General features: G+C 44.7%; 1 protein-coding gene across 1 annotated transcript in view; it reads right to left on the reverse strand.

The window, feature by feature from the left end:
- Positions 1-10,475: 10,475 nt before the first annotated feature.
- The window catches only part of TRIB2 (tribbles pseudokinase 2), a 30,676-nt gene continuing 13,274 nt past the window's right edge, over positions 10,476-27,877 (reverse strand). Inside the window, exon 3 of the mRNA XM_004373047.1 lies at positions 10,476-12,933. Coding sequence (XP_004373104.1) covers positions 12,465-12,933 — 469 coding nt within the window. The 3' untranslated portion in view covers positions 10,476-12,464. The remainder of the gene's footprint in view (positions 12,934-27,877) is intronic.

Here is a 27,877-nt window from a genome sequence, read left to right on the forward strand (position 1 = left end):
TAGCCGCAGGGGCTGGCAAGCCCAAGATCTGCAGGCCAGACAACAGGGCTCTTCCTCCCAAGAGCTGCAAAGATCTATGAATCCCAAAATTAGCAGGCAAGGCTGCGGGTAAGTTGTTAGCTCAAGTCCCAAGAACAAGAGATCAGATGAATAGGAGCCAGTTGTGGGATCCAGCACAAGCAAAAACCCCCAAGCCTTGCCAGAATGCCCGCTTATATTCAATGCAGGCCACACGCCCAAGGAAACTCCCTTTAACTGACTGGCTACTCACAGCAGATCCCATCATGGAGGTGATCACATGTCAAATCTCAACAGAGAAGTGATCACAACAATACACAACTGCTAAAACACTGAGAATCATGGCCCAGCCAAGTTGACACACAATCTTAACTATCACAGTGACTGTGCACTGGGGAAAAAGGAACACTCAAGACATTTCAAGGACCATTAGACATGAAGTATGATTAACACTGACACCCAGAAACTCAAAGTGTCATCATTAGAGCACAAAAATATGGGAGAGTGTGTCTTAGGCTGGGTTCCCTAGAGAAGCAAAACCAGTGCAACTTATAAATATATATATATAAATTTATATAAAGGAAATGGCTCATGTGGTTGTAGAAACTGGAAAGACCCAAGTTAGTGGGTCAGGCTGGAGGTGTCTCCTGACTCATGTAGCCACAGGTGCTGGCAAATCCAAGATCAGAAGGTCAGAGAGGAGGCTTCTGACTCACAGGCTGTGGAGGTTGATGAATCCCAAGATTGGCAGGCATAACAGAAGGTAAGCTGCCAGATCAAGTCCCAAGAATGGGAGGTCAGAGAAACAAGAGCCAGCTGCAGGATCCAGAGTGAGCAAAAGCCCACCAGCCTTTCCAGAAAGTGTTCACCTATATTGGATGCAGTCCTTACCCTCAAAGAAACTCCCTTTCAATTGATTAGCTGTTCACAACAGATCTTATCATAGAGGTGATCACATTATATCAGATCTCATTATGGAGGTGATTATATCATTAAAAAACTGCCAAACTACACAACTGCCAAACCACTGCAGCTCATGGCCCAGCCAAGTCAACACACAACTTTATCCATCATGGGGGAAGCCAAATGAAAAATAGATTCCTTGCCAAATCCCAGCTCATATTGGGTTTACTGGGTCTGCAGACAAACTTGACAGTCATTTCCCCATTCTCTAAATGGATAATTATGTTGACATACTTAGCAGTTATAATAACCCCTACCTTAGGTCCTTAACCTGTGGAGTAAGAACTAGTAGTAGGGAAGGCCTACCCACACCACTCCTAGATAAGAAAGCAAATCAAAATCAACATTGCATCCTCAGGTGGATAATGATAATTAGTGCCACCCAAAAAAAGTCTAAAGGATGCAAGAATGATGGTCTCTATCATATTTCCACTTAAAAGAGCAATTTGGTTCTAACAAAAACCAGATGGATCCTGGAGAATGTCTGTGGACCACCAAAAGCTCAAACAGCCAATAACTCCAATCAAAGATGCTTTGCTAGACCTGGTATCATTGCTAGAACAGATTAAAATATCCTCAGGTACATGGTATGTGTCTATTTACTTGGCAAATATATTCTTTTCTATCCAAATCATGAAAGAGGATCCAAAAGTTTGCATTCACATCGAATGGACACCATTATACACTCACCAGTTTATCCGAGGATGTGCGAACTCTACTGCATTCTTTCACATTATAGTCTAAAGAGATCTGGACTACCTGGACATTCTGCAGAGAATTATCTTAATCCATTACATCTACAGTGTCATGCTGATCCAGCAAGATGAGCAAGTGTTGCCTAGCCTGATGGAGGTCTTGTTAAGATGTCAATCATTCAGAGGGTGGGAGATAAAACTTATGATGATTCAGGATTGTATTAAGCTGGGTCCTCTAGTGAAGTAAAACCAGTAAAGCGTATAAACACAGAGAGAGATTTATATCAAGGAAATGGCTCACATGGTTGTAGAGGCTGGAACATCCCTAGTCCATGGGTCAGGATAGAGGCTTCTCCTGCTTTACGTAGCCACAGGGGCTGGCGAACCCATGATTGGCAAGTCAGACAGCAGGGCTGTTGCTCACAGGCTGCGAAGATCGAAGAATCCCAAGATCATCAGGCAAGATGGAAGGTAAGCTGCTAGCTCAAGCCCTAAGAACCAGAAGTCAGATGAGCAGGAGCCAGCTGTGGGATCCAGAGAGAGAAAAAACCTGCATGCCTTGCCAGAAAGTTCACTTATATTTGCTACATCCCACACCCCAAGGAAACTTTCTTTCTACTGATTAGCTACTTAAAGCAGATCCCATCATGGAGGTGATCACATTATATCAAATCTCATCGTGGAAGTGATCAAATCATCATATGACTGCCAAACTACATCATAACTGCCAAACCACTGAGAATCATGGCCCAGCCAAGTAGACACACAACCTTAACAGTCACAAGGACTCCGCCACTTCACTAAAGTTTTAAGAGTCCCAATGGTCAGGGACATTCTCTTCAACAAAAATGTAAACGGCTGTATCTTTTATCCTACTTCAAAGCAGGAAGGACAATGTTTACTAGTCCTCTTTGGGTTCACAAAGGAATAAAGAGCATCAAATCTGGTAATGACATAGGTAAAGATGAACATCTTTGTTCATATTATTTTAAACATATTAAAAGATAATAACTGTTTCAACTAAAAATAATAACAACGTATATTGTGAGGTTTATAACATGTAGAAATAAAATGCTTGACATAAAAGAGCACAAAGTATGAGAGGAAAGAATTGGAAATTTACTGTTACAAAGTTCTGATACAACATGTAAAGTGGCATAATATCACTTGAAGTTAGACTGTGATAAGTGAAGGATGTATAGTATATATTCTAAAGCAACTACTAAAAAACCAATTATAGCTAATAAACCAACAAAAGAGATAACGTAGAATTATTTTTAAAAATGATCAATTAATCAAAAGAAGGCAGTAAAAGAGAGAAAAAGGAAACAAAAGAGTTGATTAGACAAACAGGAAACTAATAGCAAGTTGGTTGATTCAAGTTCAATCATATCAATAGCTACATTAAATTTTAACTATGCACAGCAATTAAAATGCACAGATTGTCAGATTGGATTAAAAAAAAACTATAAGTGACTTATAAGAAACCACTGCAAATGTGAATATAAAAGTAGATTAAAACTAAACGAATAGAAGAAAGATGCATCGTGATGATACCAAAAGAAAGCTGGAGTAGCTATACTAATATCCAAACCAAAAAACCAAACCCATTGCCACTGAGTAGATGCTGATAGCGATGGTCTAGGACAGAGTAGAACTTCCTCAAAGGGTTTCCAAGGCTGTAAGTCTTTACTGAAGTCGACTGTCATATCTTTCTCCCTCAGAGTGACTGGTGGGTTCTAACCACCGACTTTTTTGGTTAGCAGCCAAGCGTCTTAACCCCTGCACCATCAGGGCTCCTATGTTAATATCAGAAAATGTAAATTTCAGAGCAAAGAATATTACCAGGAATTAAGAATATCATTTCATAATTATAAGGGGGTGAATTCATTAAGAGGACAACAATCCTATACATTTACGTACCTAACAACAGAGCTGTGAAATGCTTGATGCAAAAACTGATAGAACAGCAAAGAGAAATAGAAAAAACACTATTGTCAGGGATTTCAATACTCATTTCTCAATTACTGATAAAACAAGTAGGCTGAAAATTAGCAAAGATATAGATGGTATTCACTCTCAGTATGTCTATTCAACATTGTCCTGGAGGTTCTAGTCAGTGCAGCAGGCAAGAAAAAGAAACTAAAGGCATCTATATTAGACAGGAAGAAGTAAAACTGTCCATTTACAGGTGGTATGAGCACTGATGTAGAAAACTGTATGGAATCTCCAGAACAATAGTAGAATGAGTAAGTGAGTTTAGCAATGCTGCAGAATACAAGATCAATATACAAAAATTAGTAGTCTTAGTTATATGCATGTCAGACATCAGACTGTACACTATATATGTGCAGTTTATTGTATGTCAATTACATCTCAACGTATCTGTTTTTTAAAAAAAAAGACCTTAAGGAGAAAAACAAAAATGGCAGAAAAAGCAGACAGAACCGTGGATTGTGTTAGATATTTACAACTACAAAAGCGAGGTACACCAAGAACTCAGCTGAAGATGAAACAAACGCAGCAGAGTGCACAATAACTGAAGTTCAGGTGTGCCTGGAACTCTTGTGGTCGCCTATAAAACGAGACTTCTACTCTATGAAAGTGGAGCTCTGGTGGCATGGTAGTTAAGAGCTCAGGCTGCTAACCAAAAGGCCAGCAGTTCGAATCCACCAGCCGCTCCTTGGAAACCCTATGGGGAAGTTCTATTCTGTCATTGCAAGTCACTATGAGTCAGAATTGACTCAACGGCAACAGGGCCCTCTATGAAAACATTATGAGAAAAATCTAATGCAAATTTAGTCCATATTAACTAAAGGTAGAGTCACACGTAGTCTTGGGAGAAGGTGAGAGGGAGAGTACAAGAGGGTTTTGTGCCAGAAACAAGGGGTGAGGTCATCAGTTTGAAGAATTACAAATGGGATAACGTGCTCACCACACTTCTGAACATAATCCATACCTGGGACATGAGTGTTTACCTGTAGTTGCATATCCACACGGCAGTCTCTGGTTTTACCTATCAACATCACTTTCTGTAAATAATATCTGAACAGAAAATAAAGAAGCTTACTCTTCTCATGACTTTTAGGCTGATATCCAAGCAATGATAGCAGTCTGACATTTAGAGATCTCTCCCTGGTCTCTATCATTCCACGGAAGCACTAGATCTGTTCACGGTTATACTACTTATTAATATATAATAGGTATAAAATAAGTTTTTTGAGAAGAGAGATGATGTCTTATTCTTCTTTGTATTCTTTATCATTCTTCTTTGTCACCATAATGTCAAGCATTATTCCAGAAAGATAGCAGAATCCCAGGAAATACTTTAACTTTCATTTAAGAATGAATTACAAAAACAAAAAAAGTACTCCACTTTCCCTCTATCTACTAGCAGATATGAGGGTGCAGAACACAGGATGAACGAAGAAAAGGCTGGGGTAATTTCTTGGAGGTTCTTGAAGGCACGGTCTGGGTGAAGGGAGTGTGAGGTTAGTGTCAGAGACATTACAGCTGGGAAGGCTTAGTGTGATGGCCCTGGGCTAAGACCTCTGGGGACCCTCCCTCAAACTCTATCTACTCCTCAGCCTCAGCTGAGGCCTCAGTTGCCTGGGCCCTTACATTGGGAGTTATAGGGGCCTTGAAGGAATAACCTCGCTGGTGTAGTAGCTGCATCTTAGGACGAGGAACCCAGGGGTAATACTCCACTGCTGCTGTTGACTCACTCCCAGTTGATTCCTATTTTGCCTTCTCCTTTGAATCCAACTAAGAATTTTAATTTTAGTCCTTAAAACTGTAGTATTGCTGAGGCCATCTGTCCTTAAAAGCATCTGTAGAATATAGTTTACACAGCAGAGTAACTTATAAGATATTTGTTATCCTCAATAACCCTTTGTTTCCATTTTATGTGAGCAAATGGAGACTCAACAAGTGAAATGACTTGCTTTGATTGTCGTTAGGCGCCGTAGAGTTGGTTCTGACTCATAGTGACCCTATGTACATCAGAACGAAACGCTGCCGGGTCCTGAGCCAGCCTCACAATCGTTATGTTTGAGCCCATTGTTGCAGCCACTGTGTTAATCCATCTCCTTGAGGGTCTACCTCTTTTTTGCTGACCCTCTACTTTACCAAGCATGATGTCCTCCTCCAGGGACTGGTCCCTCCTGATAACATGCCCAAAGTAAGTGAGACGAAGTCTCACCATCTTTGCTTCCAAGGAGCACTCTGACTGTACTTCTTCCAAGACAGACTTGTGTGTTTTTCTGGCAGTCCACAGTATATTCAATATTCTTCACCAACAGCATAATTCAAAGGCATCAGTTCTTCTTAGGTCTTCCTTATTCATTGTCCAGTTTTTGCATGCATATTAGGTGATTGAAAATATTACAGCACACCTTAGTCCTCAAAGTGACAGCTTTGCTTCTGAACACTTTAAAGAGGTCTTTTCAGTACATTAGTCCAATGCAATACATCCTTTGATTTCCTGACTGCTACTTCCATGGGAGTTGATTGTGAATCCAAGTAAAATAGATCACATAGTAAATAAGTGGCAGAACTGGGAACTGAACCCTGGTCTTCTAATTCCAAATAGTGTTCCCTTTGCATTATATTTTCATGCTCATGTTTAAAAACTTTAACCTTAAGGGTAAAGAGAAGTGTCTCATTTGGAAAGGAAGGACATTAAGGTGTGGAAAGCCTTCTGTCCAAATCTGGTTGAACTGATAAGTTCAGAGAAATGTGAAAAAATCTACTCTTCCTCAAGGATGTCCTCAACTCCTCTATTCCCTTGCCTGCAGAAAACAGTCTCAGAATGGGTGTGCAAAGGGAGAGGAGTGGCTCTGTTAATAGCTCCCATGTTTTAGTATTTAAGTCTGTGTACTGAGAGGCATCAGCGTTTGCCTTTGGCAGTGTGGAACGACTTTGGAGATTGTGAAACCAGGGTTAAAGTAGAGGATTCCACATTTACCAGCTGGATGGCCTCCTTCAAACAAATTTAATCTCTCTGTAGGCTCACTTTACTTATTTACAAAACTTGGTACTCTCCTTGAAAGGCTAATCTATAGGTTAAATAGGAGATGTTCGTTCCTATTTCCTCTTTCCCTTCATCTCTGAGGCTGGGTCTTTGTTTCAAAGTTTGATTTTCTGCAGTGATGGCACAAATATACCTAGGAATGCAAGTATACAGAAAAAGGGGTCATCCATGGGCTCAGGGAGGGACTCAGACTCCTAAGCTGAATTACTCGTGGGCCTTGCTTTCTGAGGCGTCTCCCAGTAATGCAAAGTGCCAAGGTTAGAGGTTCAAGTCCACCCAGAGGAGGCTTAGAAGAAAGGCCTGGTGATCTACTTCCAGAAAACCCACCACTGAAAATGCTGTGGAGTGCAGTTCTACTCTCAAACACATGGGGTTTTCATGAGTTGGAATCAACTTGATGGCAACTGGTTTGGTTTTTGCTTTTTTGCTTGCTGTGAGGACGCTGAATGACAATCCAGACATCTATAAGCAGGAGTGTCTAAAATTCACAGGTGATATATAAGGATATTTTTGTTTAGATATTTGATAATATACATTTAATAACTCATAATCATTGCAGATTATCAGCTGACACTCATTAATGCTTGGTCACCGAGCTAGTCACTGAAGAGGACTTGAGCTGGGTCAGGGAAGAAGGCCATAGTAGAAGGACCTAGGATAATGGTGAGAAGAGCTGGGTTAGTAATAAGAACCCCTGAAGTCTGTAGGGGGCTGTCCCGCTGACAAGTGCTTGCACACCTTGATGGTCCAGCACACCTTAACCACCTACTCTGGGTGACTCTGGTAATGCCCTCCCACACCCCCTGGACCTTGGTTGCTTTACCATAAAATATAGGAGTTTTCAAACATATAGAGCAGCAGAACCTTTATTCTCCTCCCTGTAAACTGACACTAGAACTACATATATAACACTGCTAAAAGAGGAGCTGCTTTGGTTGAGGTAGAGGAGGGGTCTTACTGGGTTCCCCTCATCTCTCCCTGATAGCTTCTAATATATTAACTCCAGTACCATATCAGTCAAAAGAACTGCACTCTATTATCCCCTTAGCTGACAATAATAAGTTACCTTTCCAGCCAGGCACAGGTCTCAGCCTTTGACACGACTTCACCCAGTCTATCCTCACAACATCCTTGGTCCTTATAAAAGTTAAGTGGTTTGCCTGGTCACAGTTAATAAGAGACTGAGTACACGTTCAGAGCCAGGCCTATTACCTCCCCACACCCCTACCCTCACTCCCAGTGGCCCAGGCCCTTGCCCTGCCCCAGGTCCAGATTTGGGGTAGGAAGGAGATGAAGTAACTATCCCCAAAGGGATTAGAGAATAAAAAATTTTCCACTGGCTAAGCCTTTCAGCATTAAGGGAGGAGGGAGCTTGCCGATTCTGGGTTCCCACCAAGGTGGAAGCTCATTATATAAAGGCTGGGAGTATGTGTGCCAACAACTCCCTTCCCCCAGCAACCACACATGCGAAGGTTTGATAGAACACAATTCAAACAGGCATTCATTAGGCAAGAAGCCCATTTCTGCTTAATCACAGGCAGTGAAAGAGCAGAGAAATTGGATCAGCCTATATGCGCCCCAGCAAAAGCCACTGGAAGGCTTCAATACTTGCAAAGGCTGTTTTCTAATGATGTGCATCTTAGAAAACTGGGGTTGGAGAGCATCATGGATTGAATTGCAGCCCCCCCAAAATGTCTATCAATTTGGCTATGCCATGATTCCCAATGTTGTATGATTGTCCAACATTTTGTTATCTGATGTGATTTTCCCATGTGTTGTAAATCCTGTCACTATGATGTTAATGAGACGGATTAGCGGCAGTTATGTTGATGAGATCTATAGGACTGGATTGTGTCTTAAGCCAATCTTTTTTGCGATATGGGAGCGAGAAGTGAGCAGGGAGAAGGAGGGACCTCGTACCACCAAGAAAGCAGCACCAGAAGCAGACTGGGTCCTTTGGACCCGGGGTCCCTGAGCCTGAGAGGCTCCTCAATCAGAGGAAGGTTGATGACGGGAGTCTTCCTCCAGAGCCAACGGAGGGGGAGGGCCTTCCCCTGGGGATGACTCCCTGAGTTTGGACTTCTGGCCTACCAGACTGTGGGAGAATGGGTTTCTCTTTGTTGAAGCCATCCACTTGTGGTATTTCTGTTACAGCAGCACTAGATAACTAAGACAGAAGGAAACTCAGCAGCAGATAGAGTCCTCCTGGCACAAATTATACATCAATTAACAGCTATTTACTGAACACCTACCACCTACCTACAGAGACCTGAGCAGTGGCTCAGGTGCCAGCCACTGGGCCTGGGTTAGGGATACAGAGGTGCTATCTTTGAATGGAAAACACTTTGGGAATTTAGAAGACTGGTCCAACAGGCTATACAACTTCCTCTTCAGCCATGTCCTACCATGCACTACAAGCTCCCCTCTTTTGGAAGGACTTTGATGACCTCCATTCACAGCTTAGCACTAATGCTGTTAACTTGGGCAAGTCTTAAATAGTCTTCACACAATTTCCTCTTCCTAGAGTGCTACTGTTTTCTCTTAGTTCGTTACCTAAACCTTTTGTCTTTCTGGACTCTAACTCAGGTGCTACCCCTCCCAGGGCAGTTCTGATCATCTTAGACTGGATAAGGTGCCCATCCTATGGGTTCCATTGAATCTTGCGTTCACCTAATTCAGCCCATTGCATTCTTCTGCTTGTCTACCTCAACTAACACCGAAACTGTTAGAGGAGGTGCTGACTGAACATTTCATGACTCAAGTTGAGCTTCTCTGGGCTGTAGTTACTTCTGTTAAACATGGGGCACAATGGGTAGGATCATCTATGCAGCCTGTCTAGCTGACATTCTGTGGATCTAAGACAGAGAGAAAGGTTGCTGGGTGAAGACTAGTTGCTAGAAGTTGGGTGATTTCCTCCTTGGAGCCTTCCAATCAGGTGTGCAGATGTTGGTTCTTCCTGATGAATCCATGTGGAAATCTGGATTATTTGAGCTCTAGGTAAGCCTGTCTAAACAAAGCTATTTGTACACCTTCTCTGAGAGCTTCTAGGTGCTAACACAGAAGAAAGAAAGAGTAACAAACTTTGGGATGAGATAGACTTGAGGCTCAGTCCTGGCTCTAACACTTGCAGATTTTTTAACCTTGGATGAGTTTCAAAACTTTCTGGGCTTGTTTCCTAATCTGTAATAGAAACATAATTGGTTTATTTTATAAGGTATCGGTGGTTCAGTGGTATAGAATTCTCACTTTCCGTGCGGGAGACCTGGGTTCAATTTCTGGCCAGTGTACCTCATGCACAGCCACCACTCATCTGTCAATGGCTTGTGTGTTGCTATGACGTGAAACAGGTTTCAGTGGAGCTTCCAGACTAAGATGGACTAGGAAGAAATGCCTGGTGATCTGTTTCCGATATCAGCCAATGAAAACTCTGTAGATCACCACAGTCTAACCTGCATCTGATCATGGGGATGGCACAGGGCCAGGCAGCATTTTGCTCCGTTGTGCATGGGGTCACCATGAGTCAGGGGCCAACTCGACAGCAACTAACAACAACGAGGTTGTTAAAAAGATCAATTCAGTGAGACATTATATCTAAACTGGCCAGCATATACTCATAAATAATGAAAGACAGCTTTCCTTTTTTTAATCAATAGTAGTAGTAGTTCAACCTGCAAGAGTGAATACCTATGAGAATGTATGAGTTCTTGGTTGTGGTGGAGTGGGCACAAACAATTGGCAGAAAACAAAAATTTTTCCAAACCCCGGAATTTTAGTTAAATACGCACAATTTTATTTATTGAAGAGATTAGGACAAAAACATTAAACCAAATACATGACAAAGCACCAGAGGCCATAGATCCCCACCATGCACATCGTCAGTCTTTCTTCCTACAAGGTACTTAAAAAATAGGGGAGGGGGGGAAGAGAAAAAGGTCCTTCTTGACACAGCACCGTCTTCAGAATGTAAAAAAAAAAAAACCTCTCTCCTTTATATCTTCCATTATCAAAATAGAACCAAGGGCAAACCCATGGCCGCTTTGTCTCCTGATTATGAACGGTCAAGCCGCCCTCCTGGGAATGGGAACAACATGGCTCCTGCTGAGCAGGCATAAAGCATCCAAGGGTCTGCACATACATGCCACATACTAGAATTAAGCACAGATTCAAGTAACATTTACATACTAGAGTCCACGTGTTACCTACCCAAAAACATGACCATTTCACAAAACATATACAGGCAGTAAAATGCAAACAACTGAGGTACTGGGAACACAAATATTTATGCCAAAGATTTCTGTATCATACAGCAATAGAAAAGCAGTAATAAAAAACATTTGCCACTCGGAATCAAATAAAGCTATCTAGAAAAGCCAAATGAAAGGTTATTTCAGGGACAGAAATATTCAAACAAGAAAAAAAATTATAATGTTAACTACAGCATGTAACATGTCATCCCAAGTCAACCCGTAATTGAAGTACTGGCTTAATACATCACAATGTGACATTTTCCTTAATAAATAGAAGAGTTCTTGAAAATACAAAGGTGCGTATTGGGATAGAGAGCTGTTTTTATTTATATCAACCTAGCTTTCAGCTTATTATCTTTCCCACTGTCTCTATTGAGGGTTTACTCCAAACCAGAGGGCCTTCCAAGTTAAAAGGATCATTCTTCATAAAGAAAACTAAATAGCTGCCCTGTATTTTATACATGTGGGACAACCTGCTTTGTTTCACTCATTTCCAATAAAACAAAGACAAAATGTTTAGCTGAGATCAGAGTGTTGCAAAAGCTTAAGACTCCAAGAGCATCCTGCTATCTCGGGCCACGTTTATCATCTCAGCAAAGAGGAATGCTTGTAATTCAAATCCTCATCATTCAAGAGAAAAAAAAAAAAAATAATAAGGAGTTGAATTTCTCTTTTCCTTCCTTCTTCCTTTTTTCCCCTCCACTTTAAACTGTGATAGCAGTAATGCATCTGGAAGTTTGGCTTCTAATAGCTTCCTGCCACAAACCAATTGACAAAAAACAGAATAGCTTGTTAAAGGAAAGATTTTTTTCCCCTTCAGGGAGCAGAGCATTAACGTGTCATTTCCTGACCAGGATATTAAATAGTTTATTTAGAAGAAATGAGTTGAAAAGAGCAATTAAAAGACACAAACTGGACTTTTTTGTTTTCTTTTAGCTTAGCACCCAGGTTGTGTGTCAGTCTGTGTGCACCGAATTATTTTAAGTGAACCCCATTAATGATCAGATAGGTGGTTGGCTTGATTTAAAAAGAAGAAGAAGAAAAACAAGTTCTCGGCCAATTGTACCTGCCCTGAATCATGACAAGCAGTTAAATGCTAACAGTGCGATGCCAAGATGTGTGTTTGAGGCAGAGAGTTTCGGTTCTGTCAGGATCTGCAACTATTTCTGAACAAAACAAAAAGTGGGGTGGGCGGAAGCGGCCTAACTGGCAGGGGTGGTCTCCTCTGCTCCATCAGGGAAGAGAAGCCCCAGGATGCTCCCTGTTGCTTCAATCCCACCCATCGGACCTGACCACAGAGCCCAACCCCACCCCCCATGTCTCTTGCCCCCATGCTACATGTTCAGTCAGCTCCTTGAAGGTCTTCCTTCTGTGAACCAAGAAACGTGTGAGTGTGAGTGTCTTTCCTGCTACCAAGCGGGCGATGCGTGTTCCCTGGAAGAATTCCTTCCCGATGCCCTCTCTCACTCCTGGTACCTGCGGATTACCTAGTCTCGGTGGGGCAGGAGCTCAGTTAAAGAAAGGGTCCAAGTTCTCTTCCATGTTGACATCCGGCACCAGCTGATCAGATACTTCCTTAGCACCATATCCTGAATTCGAGACGCTAAAATCTGTAGAAAACCAAGGATGGTCCAGAATTTCCTGGGAGGTCAGCCGCTCTGAGGGCTCCCGCCGCAGAATGCTTCGGATGAGGCACTTGGCCTTGGGTGACAGAGTCTCTGGAATGTTGAACTGACCACGCCGGATCTTGCTGAAGAGGGAACTGGGCTCAATGTCATGGAAAGGGTACCGCCCTACCAACATAGTATACAGCATCACTCCCAGGCTCCACACGTCGGCTGCCTTGCCCGAGTAGCTGCCACTGGTGTTCAAGATCTCTGGGCTGACGTAAGCCGGGCAACCATGCTTATCAGAGAGGGAGTCATCATCTCCTCGCAGAATGTAGGCATCTTCCAGGCTTTCTAGCTTGACCCGAGTTCTGCAAGAAAGGGAGGAAAACATGAGATCCTGAGGGTGATCTGAGAAATATTAATCCCATTATAACACAGCTCTTGCTAGTCTCCAAAAAAAGAAGGCTGCCACCAAGCTAACTCCAACTCATGGTGACCCCAAGTGTGTCAGAGTAGAACTGTCCTCCATAGGGTTTTCAATGGCTAAGTTTTCAGAAGCAGATCACAAGGCCTTTCTTCCAAGGTGCCTCTGAGTGGACTCAAATGGCCAACCTTTAGGTTAACAGCCAAGCACATTAACCATCTGCATCACCCAAGAACTCCAATGACTCCTTATTCATTCATTCATCTGACCAGCCAAACATTGTTAACTGAGCACCATCTGTGTTCCAGACACCATTACAGGGGCTGGGATCACATAGGTCGGCGAGACTGATAGGTTTTTTTCATGAAGCTTAAACGCTGTATTACAGGGCACAGACCTTCAGGAAGCAAGAAAATCATAAATAACCTTCTTAGCACCCCTGTCTTACCAATGAGGATATGACCAATTAAGTAATTCTACCATAGTCACAAAAGGGGGATGATATAGATTCACAGGACTCAAGCTCAGATCTAACCAACTAGGAAGCCCACAGAAGCTCTGTACATGACTTCCTATGAATGTCGGGCTGACCTGATATAACACAGTCTGAAAGTCCTTTCACAATATTTAAATGCATTTTAGCCTCACAATCTCTCTCGTCAGACATACAAGACTTTACTATCCCATCTTACAGGTAACAACACTGAGGCTCTTAGAGTTTCAGTAACTTGCCCAAAGCCCTCTAGCTTGGAATACAGAAGACTTGACCCACAAACCTTCTTAAGTCGATCCTATTGCTCCTTCTGCTATCCCGGAGCCAGGGAATGTTAGAGTAGGAGTGGACTCACACGCTTTGTCATTTTGAGGCCTACAACCTCCTCTCAAGTCCACATTTTCTTTCTCAGATTTTCTGCTGATGTCATCTCCTATCCCACTAATCACACTCCAGGAGCACTTTCTGGGCTAGTCCTTGGCATGATACTTATCACCTGACTTAAAAACCAGTTGCCATCGAGTTAACTTCCACTCATGGTGACCTCACGTGTGTCTGAATAGAACTGTGCTCCATAGGGTTTTCAATAACTGATTTTTCAGAAGTATATCACCAGACCTTTCTTCTGACGCACCTCTGGGTGGACTTGAACCTCTAACTTTTTGTGTAGGAACTGAACACATTAACTGTTTGCATCACCTAGGGGCTCCCTCATCTGATTTAGCTTATCTTTATCTTTATCCTCTGTCTCTGTGACCACACCTATGATTCCGATTTCTCACCGTGCATGCACGTATGTGTGTGAATGGCAGAATGAGCCTGATATCCTTTCAAACTACTCACACTGTCCCCAGGCTTTCCTCTGCCATTTAAGAACCACTAAAGGAGCCCTAAGGAGTACTGGTGGCACAATGGTTAAGCATACAGCTGCTAACCGAAAGGTTGGTGGTTCGAAACCACCAGCTGCTCCGTCAGAGAAAGATGTGGCAGTCTGCTTCCATAAAGATTACAGTCTTGGAAACCCTATGGGGCAGTTCTATTCTGTCCTATAGTGTCGCTATGAGTCAAAATTGACTCAACGGCAATGGGTTTTAAAGGAGTCCTGGTAAAACAACAGTTAAGCACTGGGCTGCTAACCAAAAAGGTCAGCAGTTTGAACTCACCCAGCAGTTCTGTGAGAGAAAGACCTGGTGATCTGTTCCCATAAAGATTTCAGCCAAGAAAACCCTATAGGGTCATTCTACTCTGTCACATGGGGTGATTATGAGTAGAAATCAACCCAACAGGAACAAATAACAATTACTTTGCTGATGGGAATGCAGGACTCTCCTCAGAGTGTTGGCGAAATCCTGCATTAAACTTTGAGTCCCTAGAAACTAGAAATAATCTTTACACATCTCTCTATTCCCAATAGACTTGATATAATAGTTGGGTATAAAATAAATAAGTGCTCAGTAAATACTTTTGGAAATGAGCTGAATTCTCACACTTTACTACACCTAATTACCTACGAAAGAAATTGCGTATTAAGATGCGAAGTGTCTTGCTAGAGGCTGCGCTGTGAGTAGCCTCTTAGCCCAGGAGCCTCTAGAGGATTCCTATTTCCCTAACCTGTCATCCCTCTTGGTGGAAAGTTAATAATTACTATCTTTCAGTTCTTGAGACCAAAACCCTCCCCCTATTTTCCCTGTCAAAACACTGACACTGCACAGTTCAGTAGTTCTCAGGCATCATAAACTCGGTTAATCCCATCCCATCATGTTGGTTAACGCTTCCTAAGGTGACATGGGGCAGGGAGGAGGGAAGATGGATTGGAGTTAGAATTTAGACAGTTATTACAAGGACCATATCACTGTGCACATAAAAGCATCTATCCTTTTTGCCCCAAGGTGATGCTGATGAGGATCAAATTAGCTGAGAATAGAAACGTGCTTGGAAAAACCACAGTTGTGTTTCAGTCATAATAGGAGAGTGTAAACCAGATCCATCCACTGTTATTTCTCTTCCTACCTCCAACTGCAGGTCTTAGCATTTCAGGGTGATCAACATATCTACTAAGAGAGTGTTGCAGAAGGGAGGCAATGTTCAAAGGAATCAAGGAGAGTTGCTGGGAGCTCTCCATTGCAAAAGGCCCACTGAAATCCTAGGTTAATTGTAAGATTTCATATTTACATTACAGGGGTTTCAAGGATCAGGAAGTGACTACTTCCCTTGCACAAATTGCCACTAATGGTTGTGGTAACCAGAAAAGGCACAGGGCTAGGAGCTAACAGAGCCAGTTTGCACCCTGAGATATATCTTTTACCTGTTGTGTGACTGTGGGTGAGTCACCCACCTCTGCTTCTCAGCCCTTAAAGAAGAGCACTGGACAAGGCAGTCTGAAGGTCCCTAACGGTTCTAACATTCTGGAATTCTGTAATATACAGCAAAGTGTCTTTCCTTTTTATCTGCTCACCCATATTCTAATACAGACATCTACATGCTCATCATCTCCCCTTACAGCTAATACTCGATAAAAATAGGAAGGATCTAGATGTGCTAATCTGAAATTGAGCAGATTAAAAACAAATCTCTTCCTTCCTTTTCCTTCTTCTAATCTAAGGTGGCAGGTGGAGCTGACCCACGCCAGCCTCACTAGATGTTCCGAGATTGGAGATGAGTCAGCGAGCTGCAAGGGGTGCAGGAGAAGGAACCGTGAACCACAGGCACAAGCAGGTTCTCTCAACAGCCTCCCGTGCCTTGGCCTGTCCCTTATACTCTGCCATCAGCAGCTCTTGCCTAACTTCAGGGGTGAGCCAAGCTCCTAACCTCCACTTTCACTGTCCTTGGCAGGGAAGTAGATATGGGATAATTATAGTGGTGGAAGTCATAAGAGTAATAAACCCTCACGTCTGTGTGACAATGGAGAGGCCAGTGGAATGAGCACTGGCCTTGGAATCAGGTTTGGGGCCAAGTTCCTCTCCCAAAATCCTCCAGTGGTATCTCAGCTGATTCAGTGTAGAAGCCAATGTCTCCACCGTGACTCCAGGTGACCCCACGGCCCTTCAGGCACATCTGTAGCCACTCTCCCTTTCTCTATTCCAGCCTCTTTTCTGTTCCTCAAATGCACCTACTGACCACATTCCTTCCTGGGGACTTTTGCACTTATTTTCCCTCTGCTGGATGTTCTTCCCCTAAAGAGATGCACCACTCACTCCCATTCACTTTCAGTCTTCTCAGATGAACTCTATTATTGCCTAACCATCCTACATAAGCAGCACCCACTGCCCAGCACGCCCCACTCCCCTTATCACTATCTAAAATAGTATGCATTTATATAGTTACGTATTTACACTTGAGAGGCAGTGGTGGTTCAGCGGTAGAATTCTCGCCTTTCATGCAGGAGATCCGGGTTCTATTCCTGGCCAATGCACCTCAAGGGCAACCATCACCCATCTGTCAGTGAAGGCTTGCATGTGGCTGTGATCCTGAACAGGTTTCAACGGAGCCTCCAGACTAAGACAGACTAGGAGAAAAGGCTTGGCAACCTACTTCTGAAAATCTGCCAACGAGAACCTCCTGGATGACACGGGTCTGCTTGGCAACCGATCCTGGGAATGGAGCAGGACTGGGCAGCAGTTCCTTCCATTGTGCATGGGATTGCCATGGGTCCAGGGTCAACGAGACGGCAACCAAAAACCAGGACCACACATTTAAGCTATAGGTATTATTTCAGTGGTCATTTAGGGACATGACCTCATTCCCCACCTCCCGAATGTACACTCCAGGAGCTTGTGGGCAGGTGGTTGAGGTCACTTTGGGCATAGTGAACAGCACCTATGTTTTACTACTGCTGTTCCTCTAGCACCTGGGCTAAGACCTAGCACATAGTAGGTACTCAAAAAATGAGTAAGAGGGACACTCAACGTTAGAAACCCCTCAGAACGTCAGTGTGCTTACCTTGAAAGGAACAACAGCGCCTGCTGTGCCTGCCTGGTCAGGGTTAAGAGGGGTCAAATGAAAGCTCTCTGGAGGACATGGTTTATAAACTGTAATACTCAGGAAGAGGTTAGGGTGGGGAAGGAGGCAGATATGATCTCAAGGACTTTGACTGTCACTGTTTCAGCCCTTTCATGAGACGGTCCTTACCACCTCAAGCTCTTTATGCTAAGCCAAATCTAAGGACCATTTTCATAACTGTCCCCTTCCAAGTCACAACTTTTGATTCTGATGCTGTCCTTCACCTCCTCACATCCTCCTATCCCTGAGCAGCAGTGTTCCCCACATTCGGAGCATCCTAACTCCTCTTCCTGGAAGCCTTCAAATGACAGAGAGCAATAAGAGCCTTAGAATAAATGGTTAAGGGCTCCATCTTGTCATTTAAACCCCCCTCACAGGAGTCCGTGGGTGGTGCAAACAATTAACGTGCTTGGCTGCTAACCAAAAGGTTGGAAGTTCGAGTTTACCCAGGGATGCCTCGGAACAAAGGCCGGACAATCTACTTGGGAAATTTCAGCCACTGAAAACCCGATCTATGGAGCACAGTTCTACTCTGACACGCATGGGGTCACCCTGAGTCTGAGTCAGAGTCAACTCAATGGTGACTGGTTTTCACAAGAGCACACCTCTCTCCTCCCCCACCTCAAGATGAAGATTCATTAACTATGCAAATACTTAATGCATCTGAGAAAGAAATCAAATCCCCATTCCAGGCGCTGCTGAAGTTCAACGCCCTGAGGCTTATCTATCTGGCATGCATCATCCTTCCTGTTACAGTCCAGGCTTTTAGTGGGGAGGGTCTGGATCTGTCTGTCACGTTAGGCTCAGTATCCGCGGCAGGGCCACCGCATGGTCAGACAAACCAGGCCAGTTCAGAGAGAGAAGCTATATCTTGAAGGCAGAGAGACCGGCGTTCAAACTCTGGCTTTGAAAATTACTGAGAACCAAATACAGAGAAACCAGCGAGAGCCAGAACTCAATGGGACTGCCTTGTTTTTCTGGGTCTTGCAAGTTTTCCACCTTTGATAGGGCACTTACGAGTGCTCTCTATTAAGAATCCTACATCATTTTAGTTTTAGCTTTGAGTTTTCCATCTCTGATAGGTTTCTGCCTTGCAGTTTCCAGCTTTTGCAGGTTTTACTGTATCAAATGTCATCTATTTGCGCTGTTTACATGTATTTTCTCTTCAAAATAAACTTCCAAGGAAGATATTATTATTCCCTTTCAAGGATAATGAGCCTAATACTCAGAGAAGTTAACTAAGCCCAGACAGCTAGCATACAGCTAATAAGTGGCTGAGTGCCCACCTTCCTCTGAGCAGGGGACAGCCGCCCTCAGCCCTGCCCCACCTACCAAAGCATTCTATGCAAAAGATCACACCCAGGGCCACTCTGTCAATTAGGCTCCTTCAAAGTGGGCAGCACATACGCACCCCAGGGTCAGGGAGAGGCTGGCCTTTGGGGCAGGAGGGAGGAGCCAGCAGGAGGGAAAGAAAAGCCTGGAAAAAGATGGGGAGGAAATGAAGCACTTGCAGCCTTCTTCTGACCTTGCCTCCTTCTTGGAACATTCTGCACTTGTTTACATCACTCATAGGCAAGGGTCGAGGCAAGTGGTTTGGATTACGTCTTAAACAAGGCCCTTTCAGGATGCACGCCATGTTGGAGGAGCGTAGGGGAATCGGACAGGCTGGGTTAGGGTTCAGCTCTAGTCCCCATGGACTTCCTATGTAACTGCAGACGAGTTGCTGAATGTCTCTGGGCCTTGGCTTCCTCCTCTGGGAAACCAGGCTACTGTCCTTTGCTCTCAAGGTAATATAGGTGAAGTGCTTAGCAGCGTGCCAGCACATGTCAGAAATGGGAGAGAAAATGAACGGAGCAGTCTTTCACCTTCTGAGGTCCACTAAGCAGTCTAAGGAATACAAATTTTCCAGGCAAAGAAGTGATTTTCATAGAAATCAACAGGAGCATCTATGGACCTAATAATTCAAATGTCCCATTAATCATTCAGGCAATTAAGACATTTAGGTTGGCAGTTCGAACTCACCCAGAAGAAACTCGGAAGATAGGCCTGGCAATCTGTTTCTGAAAGGTCACCATCTTGAAAACCCTATGCAGCAGTTCTACTCTGCACATGTCAGGCCATCGTGTGTTGGAAATACCTCAACAGCACCTAACACCAGCATGAGCACTGACTCTGTTTTGAACTCCAAACTAGGTAGTGGCCATGTAGACAGGGCAAGTAACACCCATCTTCTCAGTTTTGGGGAGGAGTAAATGAAATAATACAAGTACCAAACCTGTTGCCGTCAGGTTGATTCCGACTCATAGAGACCCTACAAGACAGAGTAGAACCGCCCCGTAGGGCTTCCAAGGAGCGGCTGGTGGATTCGAACTGCCGACCTTTTGGTTAGCAGCCAAGTGCTTAACCACTGTACCACCAGAGCTCCAGCACAAGTACCGTACTTATCAAAGTGCCAGGCATGGCAGATCTGCAAAATATGGTGGCAATTACAGTAAAACCTGTGAAAGCCAGAACCTGTGTAAGGCAGAAACCTGCCAGAGAAGGAAAACTCAAATATTGTCCACTACACTGAGCCATTGAAAGTGGTAAGACTGCACCCTGTCAAAGGCAGAAAACTTGCGAGACCCGGAAAAACGAAGCAGTCCCAGCAAGTTCTGGCTCTCATAGATTTCACTGTAAAATTATCGACTGTATTAAGATAAGGTGCCCACCCTTAATGCTAGGGCCTAGTGGAAAAGAGATAAGCAAGCATAAAATGCAAACCCCAGGCAGATCGAAGTAGATGTGAATTCTTTGACCAGGTTCCTTCCTGGGGCCTTTGCACTTATTCTTTCTACTACCTGGAATGCTTGACCCCCAGGTATGTGCCCAGCTCACTCCCACTCATTTGTATCAGTCCAGGTTAAGGTGATCAGGATGTGCTTCATGGAGGTGGTGGTATTCCAGATGGTCTATGAAGAACAAAGATTCCCAAAAGTAGGAGAGACTGGGGGTGGAGGGTGTTTGTCACTGAAGAGCTATAAATGACAGTGCTTATCTCCTGCAACTTCTCAGAAGAAGCAGACACCTCTCTGTGAGCGGTGAGCCCCAGGCAGGATGTATTTGGCCAGAGAAGCTGGATCCCTGCTAGCCTCTTGCAATCTGTCCCTGGCGTAAGAAGGGAACAGCCTGCTTAGCTCTCGACCTGCTGAATGAACAAGACTCATACATGGGCAGCCTGTGTACTCAATGCCAGCCCAGCTCAGGGCCCGGGCCTTGTGTCACCTGATCCTGCTGCCAGGTGAGGAAGCCAGAACCAGCAGGATGTGATTTCACTCCAGCCTTCTTGCAGCAGCAGAGGCTGGCCTTGAAAACTCTGTTCCCCTTCCTCACCTCTGCCCCCACAGGCTTCAGAGGGCCCACTGGCCACTAACTCTAATTAGCCTCCTGGCCACAGCCAACAGCTCTTCTCTTTCAGCTTCAGTTCCCCTCTGTAAAATAAGAACAAATGGCTAAAAGGCCAGAAAAGGGCTCTTCTAGCTTCAAAATGTCGTAATTTTAAGGGTTTTTTTTTTTTTTTTTTAATTCTTAAATTGGATTACAACACTTCCTATATGAAATTCTAATACTAATGGTAATAGTAAAAATATTAACAACAAAAAATAGCAACCATGTATTAAGTATCTGTCAAAGGCCGGGATTTTCATAGTCTATATCTCTATTTCTTGTAACAAAACTGAAAGGCAATGGAAACAGAGGCACAGAGAATTAGATGTCCAAGGTCATACCTATTGTATCTGCAAAAATGGAGATCTGAGGCCACATCAGGAAATTTCTAATGCCAGTGCCCTCCCCAAAATACATCATGACACCCACATCCCAGAATTATGTAGAGCTGAAGAAAGCAAAACTTTTAAAGGGAGACCCTGAGTGTATGGAGACAAATATGGCCCCAGATTTATTCAGGACTTGATCACGTGCAGGAGCCTGGGGGTACAACGGTTAAACACTCGGCTGCTAATCAAAAGGCTGGCAGTTCACCATTGCATACAGTATCTGATTGCTACAGTTCATGAGGAAGAAGGAGGTGGCTGTTCTGTCCATTCACTTGCTCAAGAAATTGAGGTACAGACAGGAGATATGACTTGTCCAAGGCTACCTAGCAAGTTAGTGGCTGAGCTCAGAATCCAACCCTGGTTTTCAACCTCTAAGTCTAATGCTCCATCTACAATATAAAAAATGGCCTACACAAACAAATTATGCTTTGCTTTTAAACCTTTAAACATCACCCTGAGTTCTTGGCAGGAAGAGATCAGGACAGGGTGGGTCAGGGTGGGGCTGGCCTGGGAGTTCAGCCAGTCGAAGTGGGCCTGGCAAGGACAAGAAGTCCAGTGGCCTGAGGTCAGTGAAATTCAGAGAAGCTACTGAAGGCCATCACGTTGGGTAGGTCTAGGCAGGCTAAGGGTCAAGTCAGAAAGCTCAGCTGTAGCTGAGCTCTTCCTGCTACTGAAAAGCGACCTTGGCTGCCAGTCCAATTGTGCAAGCGAGGGCCCCGCCTGGGGCTATTGCTAGAGGGGAGTCCAGGGAAAGACAGTCCCAGCACACAATCAACATCACACTGATCTGCAACCATTAGAACCTGACAGGCTGCTGAACTATCTCAAATACATCTGCATTCATTTAATTGCATGAATTTTTTTCCTCAATCATCTTAATCTGATGGTCAACTCTGCACCAGGTCCTACAGATTGAGCTGTGAATAAGACTCAAGTCCTATCTCAAGTTGGTCACAAATTAGCAGAGGTGACTGGCAGGTATACAAGTAAGTAACACATTCCAGGGCACCAGGAGGAGTCTGTAGGGAGGGGAAGCACAGGGGAGGGAGGTGGGTAGTTCTACAAAGTGCTATAATCCTCTCATTACCCTGTAACATCACCACAATCTGGGAGGTGGGTGTTACTGCACCAGTTTGATGAATGAGAAAATTGCGGTTCAGAAAGATTAAGTAACTTGCTAGGAAATAGCAGAGATGGGAAAGAGACACCCAGTCTGACTCAAATGCCCAGGTGTCTTCCACAGCAGCAGGCTCCCAGCCCTGAGGAACCTCCTGCATTGTCCTCCTCAGGCACATATTCATGGCTCTGACTCATCAAGGCCCCTAGAAGGAAGGGGGAAGCCATTCCACCTCTGAACGCCTTCCCACTGCCGGTGAAGAAACCACAGAAGTGCAGCCCGAAGGCCACAGAGGCACTGGAAGAGGAAGTACGTCTCTGTCTCCATAGGAACAGACAGGGAAACCCAAGAAAATACAGTGCCACTCTGAACCCCTCGTCAATACTCCATTCACCACTCGCTCCGCTGCAAGGAGACTTGGCTCCCGAAGGATCCCCACCAAATCAATGGATTTGCCTTAGGAAAGCTTCCACAAGCAATCTACAACTCAATGCTGGACAGCTCTGCCCGAAGGCCCACCCAGCCGTGCTTCGTCCAGGGAGAGCCAAGGGCACCCAGAGATGCTGCTCCTGCTCATTCAGGGTCCAGAACATTCCTACCTGTGCCCCAATGGCGGGTTAGAGGATGGGGGCAGGGCTTAGTCTCTCCAGGCCCCACCAGCCTGGGGAGCACTCAGGGAGCACCCAGAGGAGGTCTGTCCACACATATCACTGAGCCAGCCAGGGATGCTCCAATGGGCAGAGCGAGTCCTAAACTGGGGCTCTCTTAGAAATGTCTTAACACACACTGAACAAGTTCTGGATGCTGCTCTCGGTTGTACCACTAACACATTACAGAGTCTTGGGTAAGGACCTTCCCCTCCTGGTTTCTTTATCTGTAAAATGATAGGGTTTGGTTTCATCCTCCTCTTAGTTACCCCCTCCCCAATCCCATTGTTACAGTCCCAGTTCAAGCCTGAAATTTCATCCTGAAATCGGTTCCCACCTTCCATCGATCACTAGTCTATCCTTTACGTACACTCCCAGAATGACAACTCTGACCCCATCACTGCCCAGTTCAGAACCTCTTCAATGGCTCCTCCTGGATTTCAGGTCAAGTCTGAGGTCAAGGGCATGTAGCCAAAGCCCCAGATCCCTATTTCCTCTGCAGCCTCATCTTTGTCCTCCCACAGTTAACCCTCCAGCAGCACTTCCCATCCTACTCTCTAGCTTTTGCTCATTCTTTCTGGAACCCCTTCTTGCAGCACCTCCACCTTCCCCCACTACATCACTCAGACCTGCCTCTGCAGGAGCCCATCCTCTCCCTGATGCAATCACTCTCCACCTCATACTCCACTGTTGGAATTATTATCTTCCCCCTCAAATGCCCAGGTGTTTTCCATAGCAGCAGGCTGCCGAGCATGATGAACAAGCCTGCACACACTTCCTCTATCACATAGTATTAAAAAATAGGCAAGGACTCTCTTTACATTGATTCTTGCATCACCAATATCCAGCACTGTAAGTAGTACACACACATAAAAACCCATTGCCGTCAAGTTGACTCTGACCCATAGTGACCCTAGAGGACTGAGCAGAACTGCCCCATAGGGTTTCCAAGGAGAGGCTGGTGGATTTGAAGTGCCATCCTTCTGGAGAGCAGCCAAGCTCTTAACCACCGTGCCACCAGGGCTCCAAGTAGTACACCTAAACCCACTGCCGTCAAGTCGATTCCAACTCTTAGTGACCCTATAGGACAGAACAGAACTGCCTCGCAGGGTTTCCAAGGAGTGGCTGGTGGATTTGAACTGACAACCATTTGGTTAGCAGCCAAGCTCTCAACCGCTGTGCCACCAGAGCTCCAAGTAGTACAGAGTAGTACACAGTAAGTGCTTAATAAACATTTGCTATACAGTGTGCTTCCCATGTCTAAGATGCCCCCAGCTCCAACAGTCTACAGATCAGGACATCTAGGTATGACTGCTTAAGAATTCTGATGTCTAGAGTCCACAGAAATATTTTCAAAGAGGCTGGAGTTTATTCCATAATTTAGAAAAACTCCTCCAGAGTGTCATGTAAAGGACATATAAAATGTGTTTCCAATCCACTACGTTTTACTTTCAATGTATCAAGGGGATTGTCCTTATAATATTTATGTCTCTAGAGCATAAGGTGCTATTCACACATCCACTCAATGAATTTTCATACATTCACCAAGTACTTTCAGTGCTAAGTCCTATACTAGGTATGGGGGATAGAGAGAGAAACACATCTCATCTTACAGTTCTCTGGGGAAAACAAAACCCACCCATCAAGTGGAACAATGAGACACAACAGGACTGCCCTGGGCTTGGTTGCTAACTCGTGGCCCAGTCCCACGTCTGCCGTGGCCGCTCAGAGGAAACTAACTACCGCGCGCTTCATTTCGGCTCCAGCTGGCCAGGTCCTTGTGGTGCACGCTTGCTGCTGCCTAATGGCAGGACAAAATTCTTTCTATGTCTTGGGCACACGGGTAGCTTTTTACGTGTTATCTATTTCCTGAAAACAACACGGTATTTGAGAGCCTGGGTACAAACCAAAGGTCTGCCACTTCTTAGCTATAAGACCTTGTGCCTCAATGTCCTCATCTGTGAAATGATGATAACAGTAGTAGCTTACTCATAGGACTTGAATTGGTTAATTTAAATACAGTAAACCCACTGCTGTCGAGTGGATTCCAATTCATAGCGACTCTATAGGACAAGGTAGAACTGCCCCACAGGGTTTCCAGGGACGTAAATCTTCATGGCAGCAGGCTGCCACATCTTTCTCCCACAGAGCAGCTGGTGGGTTTGAACCACTGACCTTTCAGTTAGCAACCCAGTGCTTTAACCAATGCACCACCAGGGCTCCTCTTTAAATATGGCAGATGAGTAGAATTAAGTTAGTTTAAGTGCCCTAGTTAGAACAGGGCCTGGCACTTGGTGGCCCTAGCTATTATTTCACTGGAATGTAAGTCTCATAGGGGCAGGATTTTTGCTTATTTGGCATTGCCGTATCCCCAGCATCTAGGATACTGCCTGGTGCATAACAGGTATTCAGTAAATATTTGTTTTTGTTGTTAGTTACCATTGAGTCAGCTCCAACTCATGCAACCTCCCGTGTAACAGAATGAAACGTTGCCTGGTCCTTCATGACCACTGGTATGTTTGAGTCCATTCTTGCCGCCATCATGTAAATTCATCTCGTTGAGGGACACCCTTGTTTCCACTGTCCCTCTATTTTACCAAACATGATATCCTTTGATGGTGAACAAATCAATGACTCTTCACGTTGTGGGGTTATGAGGCTCAAAGCCATCAGCTGATGAGCGACAGCAGTAACGGTGGCTATCTTTTTAAGCACCTGCCACACACCAGGCACGGTGCTGGGTACTTCACATGCATTATCTCTAACCTTCTGCCCACTGCTAAGAAAACTTAGAGAAGGTAGGTCAAGGTCATATAGGTAAGTAGAGAACTCAAAAGTCTCACAGCCGTGCTCTCTGCTTGCAGGGCTTGTCTGCCCAAGGGCCTCAGTTTAACCCACCAGCTAATGTATTAGGTGCACACGAGTCAAGAGTCCAACCAGGCTTCCTGCCACAGCATCCCTGCTCTCTAACCTGCTTCTAGTCATAGAACCCCAAGGAAGATCTCCTCTCTGACTATGGTTACAAAAGCCCTTCACGGATGAAATTACACCCTGCCGTAGATACTGACAACACACTTAAAGAAATGTCACATTTGTCTCGATCATTAAATGAAAATGGGAATGACTGGTTAATTTCTCAATGGATGTGTAACTCTGAAAATAGCTCTCTTTGAAAAGGTGTCTACACGTAAGTGTTAGCCTTTCTGGGCTCGCATATTGAGCAGTGACCTAGATGTTAATAATCCCTACTTATCCATGCTTCTCTCATCCTGCCACCAGATTTCAAACTGAGCTGCTTCTGCCCTAAAAGGAGATCCCCATACACTCAACATACAAAGAGCAATGCCCATCATGCTCCAGGAGCAATAAACATGAAGGGGACAGCCTCGGTCTGCAAGAAGCTCCCAGTCCAGCAGGAGACAGACAGCCTAGAGATGCACACAGACCATTAGAACAGAGCGGGGGGAATGCTGTGACGGAGATAAGCTCGGTGTGCTATGGGAGTGGGCTCACTTACCCAGCCTGGGAAAAGGTAGGGCGAGGCAAGCCATCCTCAAAGGTTGGTCATGCCTGAAGTACATAAAGGTGATCTATATAAACAAGGGGATTCCAGCTCTGTCTCCTTCAAAGCAAACCAGTACCAGCTGCCACTGAGTTGACTCTGACTTATGGTGACCCCATGTGTGTCAGAGTAGAACTGTGCCCTATAGGGTTTACAGTGGCTGATTTTTCAGAAGTAGATCACCAGGCCTTTCTTCCAAGGCACCCCCGGGGGGAATCAAATCTCCAATCTTTCAGTAAGCAACCAAGCATAGTAAATGTTGGCACACCCAGGGACTCCTCAAAGCAAAAAGGTGTATTCCTAAAGTACAAAGAGCCTATAACTTCAAACAATGAAAATCTCTATTAATGAAAGAAAAATAAGGTACCGTCTCTGGGGCTCTGATTTCTGCCCTCTATACTTTGCTATTGAAACCTCAACAGAGGCAGGAGCAAGGTGAAGATCTAAAGGAAGGGTCAGCATGGATAGTAGCACCTGAAAAAGAATGAGCTGACCTCGTGTGGTGGGAGGAAGAACGGTCTCCACCCCCCGGGGAGGTACAGGGGTGTGTGCCTGCGCAGGTGGCATTTATTACATCTGAAAGCCCCAGGGCCGGTAGGTTCCTGCAAAAGGTCCCAGCTTCCATCCTGCAGAAGCTGGCACTAATCAGCTTCCACAAAGCAGAGGAAATGAAACCTGTGACGTCAAGAGATAAAGATCTTCTAGCCAAAGAAGAAACACGTAAAGAGGCATGTTTCTGAGTTCACATGGGGTACTTCTGTGCTAGGAAATGTCAACACTGAACTGTGATTGGGGGAAGGGTGGAGAGGAGAGGGGTGGCAAGGAACCCTGTCTCAAGGGAGAAGAGAAATCAAGCTGAGCAACACTGGGACGGCTACAGGAACAGTACTTCTCCCACTTTCTTTAGGCAGCTCCCTCCTACTGCGCCATCTAATCTCTCCTCAGCCCAAGGCTTGCACCAGCTTACAGGGCTTGCCTCATCCTGGTCCCTGAGCTAACAGGCCTGCATCTCCGCAGAGGGCCAGGCACTAAGAGCAGAGGCGGCTAGGCCCAGCAGGAGTTATGGATTATCAATGGCTGATCATGCGCCAAGCATTGTGCTCACTTGCATCAATTCATTTAATTCTGTGAGGAAAGGCCTCTTGCTATTTCCGCTTTACAGATGAGGCAATCTTGGCACACAGAGGTTAAGTAACTTGTCAAGGACACATTTACGAATAAGTGGAAGAGCAGAGATTTGAATCCAGATAGCATC

This window comes from Trichechus manatus, unplaced genomic scaffold, assembly GCF_000243295.1.
Source record: "Trichechus manatus latirostris isolate Lorelei unplaced genomic scaffold, TriManLat1.0 scaffold00023, whole genome shotgun sequence".
NCBI lineage: Eukaryota > Metazoa > Chordata > Mammalia > Sirenia > Trichechidae > Trichechus > Trichechus manatus.